The sequence below is a fragment of the Tupaia chinensis genome, unplaced genomic scaffold (genome assembly GCF_000334495.1).
Source record: "Tupaia chinensis unplaced genomic scaffold, TupChi_1.0 Scaffold000215_1, whole genome shotgun sequence".
Taxonomy (NCBI): Eukaryota; Metazoa; Chordata; class Mammalia; order Scandentia; family Tupaiidae; genus Tupaia; species Tupaia belangeri.
The window spans coordinates 2,200,649-2,215,628 of NW_006159690.1; the positions used below are offsets into that span (position 1 = coordinate 2,200,649).

Here is a 14,980-nt window from a genome sequence, read left to right on the forward strand (position 1 = left end):
GATCTGGCTCCTTAAATCATTAGGCTACAGAGCCAGCCCTGAAAAGATATTCTCATTGTGGTGTTAAGAGCTATGCAAAGTATCTGAAAGACATGTTGATAAGTCATTGAGGTCTTACATTATAATAATTCATTATTAGTTTATTCCTTTTTGCAATTGCTGCTGCTCTTGTTATCTTAAGAAAGTCATTTAAATCCTTTGGATCTGAATTTTCCCATGAAAAATTTTCCTATAGAAAATGAGAGCGAGTGAGATAATTTCTACTCTTATTTGGCATTTACATTTTTATTTGTCTTAAAATTATTTACTCCTTACCGTGTTGTGTTCATGTGCTACGAGGTTATCACTTTTACCTATTACTCTACTAAGCTATCCTTTAATAAATTTTATTTTTAGAGCAGTTTTAGGTTCAGAGCAAAATCAAGTGGAAAGTACAGAATTTCTATCAATGGTAGTCCTTCTCTATTTCAATATCCAGCCCCAGAGAGGTACATTTTTTTAAAGAATTATTTTTTTTATTTATTATTATTTTTCACATGAGTTTTGCCAGAGAAAGAGAGAGAGAGAGAAGAATAAGAAAGTAAGCCACCTGTACCGGACTCCAACCGCGGTTGACCATATGAGAATTCCAGCGCCTTAACCACCACGCCACCTGCTGGCCCTGGAGTGGTACATTTGTTACAGTTGATGAACCAGCATTGACCCATCATCATCCAAAGTCCATAGTTTACGTGAGGGTTCCTTCTGTGTGTTGTATATTCCGTGGGGCTAGGCAGCTATATAATGACACGTGTCCACTGTTAACCTATCACATGAAATAGTCTCATTGCTCTCTGCTCCACCTGTTCATTGCTCCCTCATCTCCAGCCACAGACCTTCTTACTATGAATGTAGTTTTAACTTTTTCAGAATGTCATATAGTTGGAATCATACAGTATATAGCCTTTTCAGATTGGCTTCTTTCCCTTGGTAATAATAAGCATGTAAAGTTCTTCCTTGTCTTTTGATGGCTCCATTGTTTGGATGTACCACATTTAACAATTCACCTACTAGAGGACCTCTTGTTTGCTTCCAAGTTTTGGTAATTTATGAATAAAGCTGCTATGACATCCATGTGCAGGATTTTGTATATACATGTTGTCAACTTATTTGGTCAAACTTAATATATCTTTCATTTGTCAGTCTTTAAAATAGTTTAAATGAACTCAGAGAAGTTAGAAAATGGTTATTCTCCAAACCGGAATCAATAAATATTTTGTATAAGGAGGCTTGACCTTTAAGAAGGTTTTACAAAAAGGAGGTGCATTTTCTAATTAAAGGGTGGAAGGTTCCTTTTTTACATTTTTTTTTTCTGAGATACAGGTTTGAGTTTTACATTGATAAACTCAATCCTATACTGATAAACTCAAGTAACTTTCTTGATCTTGAAAGAAAGGATGAAGAGGTGATGATGTTAAGCTCATCTGTGTAGATCAGAAAATGATGTAATGTGGATACCTGCCTGTTAAATACTAGACTTTTACAAGGGTCATTAAATGAATATAAAATGATAACAGTTTTGGATTATATTCTAGCTATTGGCTGGAGGTGAAAAATGGTTCATCAGCTGCTAACTATCTTTGCCTCTTATTTTTCTTTTCTTTCTTTTTTTTTTTTTTTTTTGCTTTTTTGCCTTTTTTCTCCCTTTTTGGAAGAATGTGAATAAAGTGAATCTGAGCAACGTATAAATGAGAGGCACAGTATGAATTATAGGACTGATTTTTATCACGTTTAGTTTTTTAATGCATGATTGTTTTTAAGTGGTTCATTTTTATTCAATTAAAAATAGAATTCATATTAATTGTGTTAATGAAATTTTTTTGTTAAAGAATTATTTTATTTAACTTTATTTATTTCAATTTGACCAGAGAGAAAGAGAGAGAAGGAAAGTGCGAAAGCAAGCCACCAAGTCTGAGACTCGAATGGCGGTCAGCCATGTGGGAGTCTAGCACCCTTAACCACGCCACCTGCCGACCCTCATTGAAATATTTAAATTTAACATTATATCCATTCACCAGGCCTACCTATTTATTTTAGCTATGTTTTAATTAATTAATTTATTTATTTATTTTTGGAGAGGTTTTTGCTATAGGGTGTGTGTGCTCGCCAGACAGAGAGAGACATAGAGACAGAAAGTGAGAAATCACCCCCTAGGGGGGATGGTCACGCCACAATCCCTTCTCCTCCATTCTCCTCTTGGGATCTTGGGCATTCACACACACGCGCCCGGTGTGAGTTCTAAGCCACCAGGTCCGGGACGCGAACTGCGGTCGACTACGTGGGAATCCAGCGACATAGCCATTACGCTAACTGCTGGTTCCCTATTTTAGCTATGTTTCAGGAGAATCCATAAATGTATAAAAATTTGATGCTCCTTCAGTTTAATGCTGACATTTGGGACAATTTAGTTTTACCCCTGAACTTCTCTTTTCAAAACAAATCATATTAAATTGACCATGAATGACAATGTATATAAGTATGGTTGATATATTTTTCCATATTCTCTGTAACTCATATAAACTTTACAGAATCTTTATGTGGTCCTTATTGCCATTAGGAGAAGCACGTATTTACGTATAAGCACACTATGTATTGCCAATCAGTTTTAGCAGTAGCACTGGATGAATGTAGAGAGAGAAGCCAGGAAAGGTTCAACATTAAAAAATGGTATTTTGTCGTGTGTCCAAGTGCACCATTGCACCCAGTAAGGGATTCTTCTGCACTTTCTGTTACAGATGCTGACAATTTCTTCTAAGGAGAAATATCCCTTATTTACTTTTGTAAATGGTCATTCCAGAGACTATGATTTTACATCTACTACAACCAATGAAGAAGACCTTTTCTCAGAGGATGAAAAGAAAAGATTGAAAAGATTTAGCACAGAAGAGTTTGTCTTGCTGTAAGGATTAGCACATTTGCGCTTGATAAGAACAATTCCTTTGAAAGAAGAAAATGAAGAGAAACAAGTATACTTGAAACTGTTTTATTTCATAAATACATTAGTTTTATATGTTCTTTTAAGAAAAAGAACATTTGAAAATACACAAGTTTATCTGTAAAGTATCGTTATTTTTCTGAAAGAGAAACAATTTAATGTCTTACTTTCTAATAAACGTTGAGTAATTTTGGTTGCATTCCTATTTCTCTAAAATCTGCCAGTGATAACTCTACCCCTTAACTATAAGCCTTCCAGTCTTTAAAGTCTTTCACCTGAACCCTTCGGTCTCCTGAACAACGTGCTACAGCCCCCCAGAGATTGGGATCATCAAAAGCTTCAGTTTGTACTAATGATCAGAGAATGAATCTTCAGTGCTGCCTAGCTTCCTGCTGGTAATGCAACCAAACATACTTTTGGATGTATCTCGATAATTCAATAGTATTAGCTGTGCTGTGCATACAGTTATAAAAGCAGAATCGTGAATTAAAGTAATACTTAACAATATGATTTTATAATGGCTCCTCATTTTTCTTGCTGTTGGCTTTCTGTGAGGAGTGAATATAAAGAATTGATTTTTCCCCACAAATTTATAGGTTATGTTATTAATAGTAACTGTACCCAATCAAATCAGATAAAGGCAATTATAAAATAGTAATTGTGTTTGTTTGTATTTCAAAAGTGAGATTTTGTAGGAACTCAACTTATTAGTTTTAAATCTAAAGATAAGTACCAAGAAAGACGTCAGTAGGTACTTCTCTGTGTGATTTTTAGCTTTTTGTATAAAGAGGTACATTTGTGTCTAGAAGCAGGGGCCGTCTGTAAGGTAATTCTGCCTTAAGTGTATTGTGTGTTACTTTTAAGTCAAGATTGTGATATAAAAGTCCAAGGGTTTTTGTTATAAAGAGGTACATTTGTGTCTAGAAGCAGGGGCCGTCTGTAAGGTAATTCTGCCTTAAGTGTATTGTGTTACTTTTAAGTCAAGATTGTTATATAAAAGTCCAAGAGTTTTTGTTGAGCCAGGATTATAAAGTAAATGTTTTAATAAAGATGTGGGAACATAAATTGCCTTTGTTTTGGTTTTAATGTTGGGATTATTTTAATCCTTTTATTTAAAAAGACATTGTCTCAAATGTATTCTGTTTGTAATGGTGGCAAATAACATTATTGCTATGAAAGCAAAATATTAATTTATTTTATGGAGGTTGCATGTTTTAGTGTGGAAGGTGACTTATTATAAAGACATAAAATTGTGTATTATCTAAGTCATTGATCTCTTCCATCAGAAAGCTTATTTGCTTAGAGTTGCATGTAAAGCTGAAACAGAGGGTGGGCAGATTGGTTTAGTATGCCTGATGAGAGAAATCAGGTTTGACATTTCCCATTGAAGGTGGTTTATTTAATTGAAATACATAGTCTGAAATCTAAAAATTTCCTATACCCTAGATAAAACCTGAACAAATTAAGCCCAACACTAATTTCCAAGAATGCCAAAGCAGTGCAGGAATAAGTAGCTAGATTTTATACACTGCAGTCTTCTCTAAGCAGTTGGAATTCACTGTTCCTACACAGTTTCAGTATTCATAGCATTCCACAATAAGCACATCCTAATGAGAGCACCCACACCTTCAAATGGATCAAAAAAGCTTAGAGTTATAGGATACCCTTGTTATTTTTCCAGCATATTTAGGCATCATTTTTAAGCAAAATTTGAAAATGAGGCAACATTACTCCTGGGTAATAAGAAGGTGAGAGAGGGCAGAAACTTTATTTTGAATTGTGTTGAAAATAATCAGAATGTTGTATGAACAAATCTTACAATGCAGTCATCCTCATGACTGGGAATACATGTTTAGAATCAGAAATTATTAGTATAATAATATACATTTAAAATATTTGATAATATGTGTGTGTGGATGAATGTATGCATGTAAATTGAAAGGGGCTGGTGAATTTATCTTGCTTGCTAATTTAACTTCGGCTGAAGACCAGCTAAAATTATGCTAAGCTCTTCTTGGTAGCAGCAAAACTATTTTAAATTTAGCATAGAGGTGTATACATCCTAATTTCAGGCTTTGTTTTGAGCATAGATTTCATTTCAAGATTTGAAAGCCAGTAAACTCAGTTCATAAAGCTTATGGGTGATCTCTTTCAGCTTGGAATAAAAGGAAGTCAAAAAGGACAAGATTCTAAGATGGGTGTTCTGTTAGAATTATGATGGTAGAATCCTCCATTTGGACATTAATATTAAGATACTGGATTTTACCATTAACATTTCAGAAATGAATTTTTAAAATTCTGGATGTGACTTTTTCATGGTGAATGTTTCTTTCTCTCTTCTTCAAAAGATTTGACACTTTGAGTCCCCCTCTTTGTCAATGTGTTAACCACCAGCAGGCAATTTTGAGAGTCATCATGTACTGAATGAGTGAATGAAAAGATCCTTTATAGTTTAAGTATATCCAAAAAAACTTCCCTAAGGTATTCATTCTTCTGTTTTTACATTAAACCAACTCCATTAAATCTGTATTAGTGAGAAGACAACTTTAGAGGATTAAAAATTTAGGTCACTTTTGTGTCCTGTTACTCCTGGGATTTTACATTGCCCCAAAGGCAAACATATGTAAACGTCTATGTTCATTCCATCTTCTTTTGAGAAGAATTAAAGAAAGAAAAAAAAATGACTTATCTGTATAATATAGCCTGTATTAGGTCAGAAATCTCTACTTTTAGAAATCTGTACTTATGTTCTATTATTCCACAAGAAAGCAGTTTTTTCCAGGTCTGATCACACTAATTCAGTTCTTTTTCTTCTTTTTCTCTATTTTTTCTCATTTCTGCTTCTCTAGGAAGTTGCTGCATTTTCATGACTTATTACAGACCACCTTAAATAACTAGCATTTTACATCTGAGTCTTTTTGACTATGTATTCATATGCAACTATAATAAAATTATAGTGGATTTTCCAAAAACTAGAAATAAGAGGAAGGGCAGATAATGAAAAGACAATTTAACATTTTAAAATCACTATTGAATTGTTATCGAAACAGACATAAGATGAAGAAGAAACCATGAATTTAAAGTAACGGTGAAGCAGAAGCAGGATATTCAGAACATATGACAGAGGCCATTTCTTGAACAGGATAAGGGGTTATTATTTCTATAAAAATAAAAACAAATGTCTTCCAAAAAATTTCAGGAGAATAAATATTTATCACATGGTATTTATTATAGCCTCAGTATTGTCATTCAGCCACAATGGAATAGTTATTCACTTGAGCATTTATATTGACTTCTCTTAGATAACTGATCTGAAAAGGTGAAACATCAGACCAGGAAAAATTGGAAACATCCTATTGATTCTAAAATATAAATTTTATATCATTTTACAGTTTGAAACTTAAGTCAGTTTAAAAATCTTAAGCATTTTTGTGTGTGGCTTTCATGGTTATTTAGAGACTTTCTCCTTGCCTATAAACTTTGAAAAATATTATATTTAGAGTTGGTATTGCAGACACATTTTTGAGTTAGCATTTTCCTCTTTCTTTTTTACGGTCCTTCTTGACATTATTGGTAGCAAGCAATGGCCCAAAACATTCACAACTACAGTTATAAAATCTCACTTATTCTCTTACAATGATAAGAAAAATATGTTAAATGTGGAGAATACATGTTTGTTATTAGGTAGAAGAATTATTTTTCCTGTACTACTCTCCAACCAAGTCCTCCAGAAATTTAGAAACTTCATCCTTTCAAGATTATCATAAGAATCATAAGAAAATATTCTATGGAGAATGATCTTTCATTTAAATTATAAAAAATTATATATGTTAATATTTATACTAAGACAGTATAAGCTGAAAAAACTGGAATAAATGATTTTTAAAAGAGGTCTTATAAGCAAGAAAGGCAAATGAAAGGAAGTTGGATATTTAATAGAAGTCTGATAATGAAAGGATGAGAGAATTACAAGTTTTGAATGTCAGTAAACTGACACAGATAAAAATACATGAATTAAAAGAGGCTTGGAGGCTGGGATAACTAAAATCAGAGTAGGCGGGCCATCAGGTGGTGTAGTGGTTAAGGTGTTGTACTCCCACATGGCCGCTGTGGTTCAAGTCCTGGACCTAGCAGTTTGAGAATCAAGTAGAGCGCGTGTGTGTGCATGTCCAAAGTCCTGAGAAGAGAATGAAGGAGAAGGAATAGAGGCATGGCCATCTCCTCTGGTAGGGGGATGTGATTCCTCACTTTCCATCTCTCTGTCTCTTTCTGCTCCCTCCTATGAGCCCATGTGCTATATCGCAAGAACTTTAAAAAAAAAAAAGAAAAAGTTGGCACTGGTCGAAAGTAACTACTGATAACCGGAAGTGACTATGGGGCTGCCATGTTGCAAACTCCAGGGGGCACTATTTTTAGTATATACTAAGGGACTGGTATTCCCTGGAGTTGTGCAATGTGGCCTCCATGGTGCTAATACTTACGTGCTATACTTACTAACGCAGCGCACTTTTCTACTTAGTTCATTTGCCGCTAATGAATCTAAGATGGAGAATGGAACTAATGAGTGCTGGGACTTGGGTGATCTCAAGATGGTACAGGTCAGGAAAGTCCCTAGTCTAAAGTCTAGTGAGAACAGAGTGTTAATGAAGAGATGCACAAAATACTTAAAATAGATACAGGCAAAAAAAAAAAAAAATCCATGCATAGTTCTGTTCTTCGTACATGTTACTTTCATTTTTCTGTATTTATATTTAAGGTTCATATTCATATTACTCTTTAAGCACATTCATTAGTTGAATTTTGATTCTTGTTTGTTTAGTATAACTATTCTATTTGATGAAGAGGGCTACCATTTACTATATTAGGTTTTATATATGACATTGTTATATGTACCTGAATTTCATGGTCGTCTTTCCTATGACTTGGAACTGGTTCCTAGACCTGACCGTGTGCTTGGCTAGTTTTGTGGCTGCCAGACTATGTCCATAGTTAGAAAGGTTTATTTATTTATTTATTTATTTTTGCTAGAAAGAGACAGAGAAGTAGAAGTAGAAAGCACTTCTTAATGTGGCATGGTCCTGGCACAATCCCCTTTTGTCCATTTTTCCATCCTGTTGGAATCTGGGACATGCACACACACACAAGCTTGGCATGATTTTCAAGCTGCCAGGGCCAGGACTCAAATTGCATGATTGGCCACATGGGATCCAGCTCCCTTAACCACCAGTCCAAAGGGCCAGCTCCAGTAGATTTCTTTTTAAAGAATTATTTTATTTTGTTATTACTATGTTTTAATTTGACTAGAGAGAGAAAGAGGGAGGGAAAGTGAGAAAGCAAGCCGCCAGATCTGGGATTTGAACTGTAGTTGGCCAAATGAGAATCCAACTGCCCCAACCACTGTGCCACCTGCTGGCCCCTCCAGTAGATGTTTTAAAACAGTGTTTTAAGAGTCTAAGCCAGAGAGTTAGAGTATTATAAAAATATTAGCATTATAAGATTATTTTTAATCATATAGACTTGACATGATCTTGATGATACAGTCCAAGCACTTTGTTAATGTTCTTTATGTTTGTTCTTTTATCGTAAAACACACAGTTGACTAACTTATAGTTGACTTATAGTAGAATATACAGTTGACTGAGCATTTCATTGAGGCTAATGACTATTTCTATCTTCATGTTAATTAAACTTAAGAGACCTTCATTCCTTACTGCTGGTTTTTGCACTTTCATTTTTCTGTTTTTCTCAACATATTTACAAAATAAAGGGAAATAAAATATAAAAGCCAATAATTGTATAGCCTATATAAAGATTGTGCTGTTAGCTGGCAGGCAGCATAAGCTCAGCGCTCAAACTGCATCTTTGTTAGGTCATCTTTAAAAGTCAAAATTTTCTAATATTTAAGGTGGTTTAGTGGTGTCAGATTACATACTAGGCTATTGGGAAAGTCCTGATGCATTTTTCTGTTTTTCTACGCAAAAATGCATCATGTCTTTCCTGACAACCCAATATATCTAATGTCCACATCAGTCTAATGTCTGTTTTATTATAACCATCCTAGTGGTTGTGAAATAGTATCTTGTAGTTTTCTTTCTAAAATAATAGACAGTTCACCATTTTAAAGTATATATATTTGGGTCAGCAGGTGGAATAGTTGTTAAGTCACTGGACCTTAACATGGCCAACTGCGGTTCAAGTCCCAGACCCGGAAGCTTGCTTTCTCTCTCTCTCTCTGTCTAGCTCTCTCTGACTATCTCTTTCTGCCACTCCTTAGTCTCTACCCCTTAGTCTCTTACTCCTTAGTCTCTACCCCTCTATTTACCACCCTTGGCCCTAGCAACCACTAGTCTACTTTCTATCTGTATGGGTAATATTCACATAATGTGGACATTTTCTTCTAAGTGGAATCTTATACCTTGTGGCTTCTTGTGTCTGACTTATTTAGTATAATATTTTCAAGGTTCATCCATAGTGTAGCAGTATCAGCACTTCATTTCTTTGTGATTGAATAATGTTCTTTCTATTTAATGGCTATACTCTATTTGCCTTATTCATCAATTGATGGACATTTGGGTTATTCTACTGTGGCTATAATTAATGATGCTGCTGTGAACATTCATGTACATTTGTGTCGGCATGTTTTTATTTCTCTTGGGTGTATGCCTAGGAGTGGAATTATGGTCATGTGGTAACTCCACATCCAACCTTTTAAGGAATTACCAAACTGTTTTCCAAGGTGGCTTCACCACTTTACAATCCGGCTGGCAGTGAATGAAGATGCCAATTTTTCTGCTTCCTCATGAACCACTGTTACTGTTTACCTTTTTTATTTTGGTCATCCTAATGTGTGTGAAGTGCTGACCTTATTTTGGTTTGTTTTTCATTTTTCTAATGACTAATGATGTTGAGCATCTTTGCATCCATTTTGTTTTTGTTTATTTTTTTCCCTAGGTTTTTATTTTGTATAGGGTATGTGTGCTTGCTGGAGAGAAGCAGAGAGGTAGTGAGAGGGAAAGTGAGAAATCTCTCTCCAAGGGGAATGGCCATGCCACAATCCTTTCTCCTCTACTCTCCTCCTGGGACTTTGAGCACATATGCACACACACCTGGTGTGAATCTCAAACTGCCAGGTCTGGGACTTGAACCGTGGTCAGCCATGTGCCTTAACCACCACATCACCTGCTAGCCCCTGCATCTATTTGTTTTGTTTTGTCATTTTTATATCTTTTGGGGAGGAAAGTGTATTCAAAGTCTTTGATCATTTTTATATTGGGTTATTTTTCTTTATATTGTTGAGGTGTAAGAGTTCTTTGCATATTCTCGATATAAATCTTTTATCAGATACATGACTTACAAACATTTTCTATCATTCTGAAGGTTACCCTCTTGATAGTATCATTTAATAGTGTCTTTTGGCCTTTTGAACTAACTCTTCATTTAGCATAATTTAAAAGAAAATGTTTTAATTTTGATAAAGTCAGATTTCTCAACTTTCTCATTTTGTTATGGCTGCTTTTACTTTTGGTGTCATATTTAAGAAACAATCCAAGGTCATAAAGATATATACCTTTACTTCCTCATTTTAAAAAAAAGTATGTTAATGGGAACCAGCAGTTAGCGTAATGGCTATGTCGCTGGACTCCCACATAGTCGACCGTGGTTCGCGTCTCGGACCCGGTGGCTTAAATATCACACCAGGTGTGTGTGCGTGCGTGCCCAAGGTCCCAAGAGGAGAATGGAGGAGAAGGGATTGCGGCGTGACCATCCCCCCTGGGGGGTGATTTCTCGCTTTCTGTCTCTATGTCTCTCTCTGTCTGGCGAGCACACGCGCCCTATAGCAAAAACCTCTCCAAAAAAAAAAAAAAAAGTGTGTTTATTTAATTTTTCCAAGAGAGAGGGAGAGTGAAATAAGCACCCCAGCAGGGTCTTTATGCTATGACCCACCCCCAGTCTTAGCCAGTTTGGGTCATAGGTATGCATGTACATGCCTGGTGTGGTCAAGGAGTCCCAAGACATGAACCCAGACCCTTTCCCATGTCGGTGCAGTTGAGTTACTGCTGTGACATGGCCCAACCCTACACTTATACTTCTTAAGGTTTGGTTTTAGCTTTTGCATTTAGATCTTTTATCCATTTTGAGTTGATTTTTGTATATTTTGTATGAGGTAGGCATCCATATTTATTCTTTTGCACATAGATATCTAATTTTCTAAGCACCATTTGTTGAAAAGACCTTTTCCCCATTGAAAGGTGTGGCACTGTTGTTGAAAATTAGTCGACTTTAATGGCAAGGTTTATTTCTGGACTCTTCAGTTCTATTCATTTGTCTGTTTTTATGACAGTATCACATATCAGTGTTATTGTATTGATTACTGTAGCTTTGTAGTAAATTTTGAAAGTGAGAAGTTTGAGTCCTCCAACTTTCTTCTTTTCAAGATTGCTTTGGGGGACCAGCAGTTAGCATAATGGCTATGTCACTGAACTCCCATGTAGTCAACTGTGGTTCGAGTCCCGGACCCGGTGGCTTAAACTCACTCTGGGCGCGTGTGTGTGCATGCCCAAGATCCCAAGAGAAGAATGGAGGAGAAAGGATTGCGGTGTGGCCATCCACCTTGGGGGGCAATTTCTCGCTTTCTGTCTCTCTGTCTCTCTCTGCCTCTCTGGCGAGTGCATGCACACACACACACAAAAAGATTGTTTTGGAAATTCTGGATTCCTTATTTTTTCGTATGAATTTTTGAATCAGATTGTCAATTTCTGCAAAATTTTTTCTTATATTTTTCAGTTTCTGTTTTTAAAATATTTGTTGTTGAACTTCTGCATAGTATAGAATTGACCCAAAACATTAAACATACATGTTTAGAAAAATAAAACATTCAGAAATAGCTCTTAAAACTATGGTAGTCTTATATAAGAACATATCAAATTATAATAGATTACATTCTACATAGAATCAGCCAGACCATGTGCTTCAAAGGAGAGTTTTAGATATTCACTAGTATATTTGGAAACAACTGCGTATCCTTACATTCAGGGAAAAACAAATATTTGATTTCTTTGTCGAACTTCAGTATCTCACACAGGAGATGGCATGAACTGGTTTACCTGTAATGTCAGACTGGCTCAGCCCAAATTCTGACTTTAGCCCTTACTAATACAATAAGCTATTTAGCAAGTTACGTAACATCTATAAACGATAGTAGCTATCATAGTAGAGCAGAAGCATGGGGTTGCTACTGGGATTAAGCGAGGAAATACTTTATAAAATATCTATTATTTAGTTTAATCTTCACAAAACCCCTGGGAAGTATTGGATCGTCGGAAAAGTCACAACACGTTTTTGCATAGAAAAATAGGACTTTTCTGATGACCCCATAGCTATTTTTACCATCTCCATTTTACAGATGAGGAACGTGAGGGTCAGCTCCATTAAGCTAACTTGTCGAATTAGCACAGTTAGGTATTTACCAAGCCTAGAGGCCAAAGCCGCTCTAGTTTTCTCTAAATCACATTGGACTAGATGCTCCAAAGGACCTGGAGAAAGAAGCTGGAGGAAGGAATAAGGGTGAAAGAGGGGGACTGAGGTGGATAGGAGTGCAAGCAGAGACTATGGAAGGCAAGTCTTTGACCTGATTCTGGAAAGAATTTTAGAAAATGATTTAAAGACATAGGCAACCTGGTTAGTAGAGTAGGCTAGAGAGGATGAGAAGAGATGACCTGGCCCTTGAAAAGATTTGCTTCTGTTTTATGGCATTGTGAATCAGGTCCCTATTGTTCAGAAACTGCTAGATAGATGGGAAGTTTGTGTAGGACGTTCCTTTTCTCTCTTCCCTTTCCATGGCACATCCTTCCCAACCTGCAGTGAGGAGCCTTGTAAGGCGACATTTTGAGCCTTCTCTTCTTTGCCTGGCCTTCAGACCCCAATTTTCCAGAGACTGCAATTGAGAAAGACCTTTTGTTACTATACAATGGGGGGAAACTCCCCATGGTATAAAACAGACTGAGGACTTTGCAAAATATAGCAAGTTCATGTCTGCTAATATGTTAAGTTATTTGGCCTCCCAAGTTTGAGTAGTGATTTGTTGTTTTCATGCTAATACAAATTCTTGTATTAATAGGAGCATGGCCCTGGGTTTCTTCATCCGCCTGGGAAAAAATTACTTGTTTGATGGTAAACAAAGAAGAGAAGAATTGGTTCACTGTCCTCATTTTAAAAAAAGATGGTATGAAGCAATAGTGGAATAATTTTAATTGTAACCATCTAACACTTGCAATCAGTAAGATCATTTGTGTTCTGTTTTTAGGAAATGGAGTATTAAATAGTACATAGGGCATTAGAAATGCAAAACATGACCACATGTTCTCAGGATTTTGTCAGTGTTACATGAAAGAACACTTGTGTTGGGATGCTCAGCTCTGAGGGTATTCTCTGTTCACTGTGTATTTACAGAGATGTATGAATATTTGATTAATGAGTCATGGTCTCTGGAGAAATTTAATAACTGTATTGCTGTACAAAGCCAGGCCCTTAACTGTTAACACAGCTGCCAATAGTGTCATTGACACTGCGGCCCTTTCTGAATCTAATGTATTCTGTGGAGTGAATTCCTTGGTTAAAGAGGGATCTGTGAGAGACATTCAGTTATCTGTTTTGAACTTCACTCAATTGACAGGCTCTGATTTGTAAAGATTTTTCCAATGAAAACAAGCTGTGATTGGGGAACTTAAAAATAACCTTTTTTTTTTTTAAAAAAAAAGAAGATTATTTCTCCCAGAGCTTAGTTGGAAATCATTGATAAATAAAAAGCAGTTGATTATTCTTTTCAAGATGATCTGTTGGAGATTCAGTCATAATTTCTGTCTTGCTTATCATCTAAGAAACATCTACAAAAAGTAGAAATGTAAGATATCTTTGTGGTTTAAATATGTAAATTTTACATCTAATAGAATGCCATAATCTAAATTCATTATTAAACATAATTTAATGCTTTTTCAGCAGTAATTGAAGGCTAATTTATCTTTTCTTCATCCATTTTTTTGGGGGGGTTGTTTTTAATATCTATGGAGAAATCAATTCTAACTTTCAAAGTTAGGTAGGTATTTTAGTAATGTTACCTCGGCTTAACTGCTTGAGTAACAGGGAGAAATGTCAAAAAAAGATAAATTTAGTACAGGAGCTTTCGCTGGAAGCTGTAACTGCAGGTTAGAATTATCCATGCTATGCAGAATTTCCTGCAACACTTCTCCTTAGGGCCACAATGCATTACAGCAGACGTATAATGAAGCTGCTATAAAATCTCTGGTAATTAAGGGGGATTTGACAGTAATTGCAACAGTGAATCAACTTAATTATTACCTGCTTCGAAGAGAGCTAACCTGATGTTATAATCTAACCTTTTCTACTTTTAAAATGGGAGATTAAACAAGTATATGTAGCATTTAAGAATTAAATCTGTTGAGATAGAATTGTATTAATATACTGCTAATATACATTTTGGGCACACATGTATACATCTTCTCAAGAACTAGCATTCAGCTCTCTGCTGTGATCTATTAGTTATTTGATATGCTCTGAAAATTGAACCAAATCTGCATCATTTATTCAAGCCATCTTCTCAAGCCACAGGCAGACTTTGATGGTGGTTAGCCTGCCTTCCACCAAGTAAAAGATACTTTTTAATGACTATCAGCATGTAAAGAAGAGAAACACCAAAATTATTTTCATTGTTTACATTCAGAAATACTGTCTTTTTTGGGAACCAGCAGTTAGCGTAATGGCTATGTCGCTGGACTCCCAAATAGTCGACGACGGTTCGCATCCTGGACCCGGTGGCTTAAAACTCACACTGGGCGTGTTTGCATGTGTGCCCAAGATCCCAAGAGGAGAATGGAGGAGAAGGGATTGCAGCGTGACCATCTCCCCTGGGAGGTGATTTCTTGCTTTCTGTCTCTCTGTCTCTCTCTGTCTGTCTGTCAAGCACATGCGCCCTATAGTGAAAACCTCTCA

The 14,980-nt window shown here is 35.9% G+C and overlaps 1 protein-coding gene across 2 annotated transcripts in view; it reads left to right on the plus strand.

Annotated features, from left to right (window-relative positions):
* The window catches only part of ATG4C (autophagy related 4C cysteine peptidase), a 90,623-nt gene extending 86,566 nt beyond the window's left edge, over positions 1-4,057 (plus strand). Inside the window, exons 12-13 of one of the 2 annotated variants that reach the window (XR_003549255.1) lie at positions 2,775-3,764; positions 3,883-4,057. Coding sequence is in view for 1 of the 2 variants with exons in the window: in XM_014587484.2 (XP_014442970.1) it covers positions 2,775-2,942 (168 nt within the window). In the remaining variant the exon portion in view is untranslated. The other variant, XM_014587484.2, reaches the window with a different exon arrangement.
* The last annotated feature ends 10,923 nt before the right edge of the window (positions 4,058-14,980 follow it).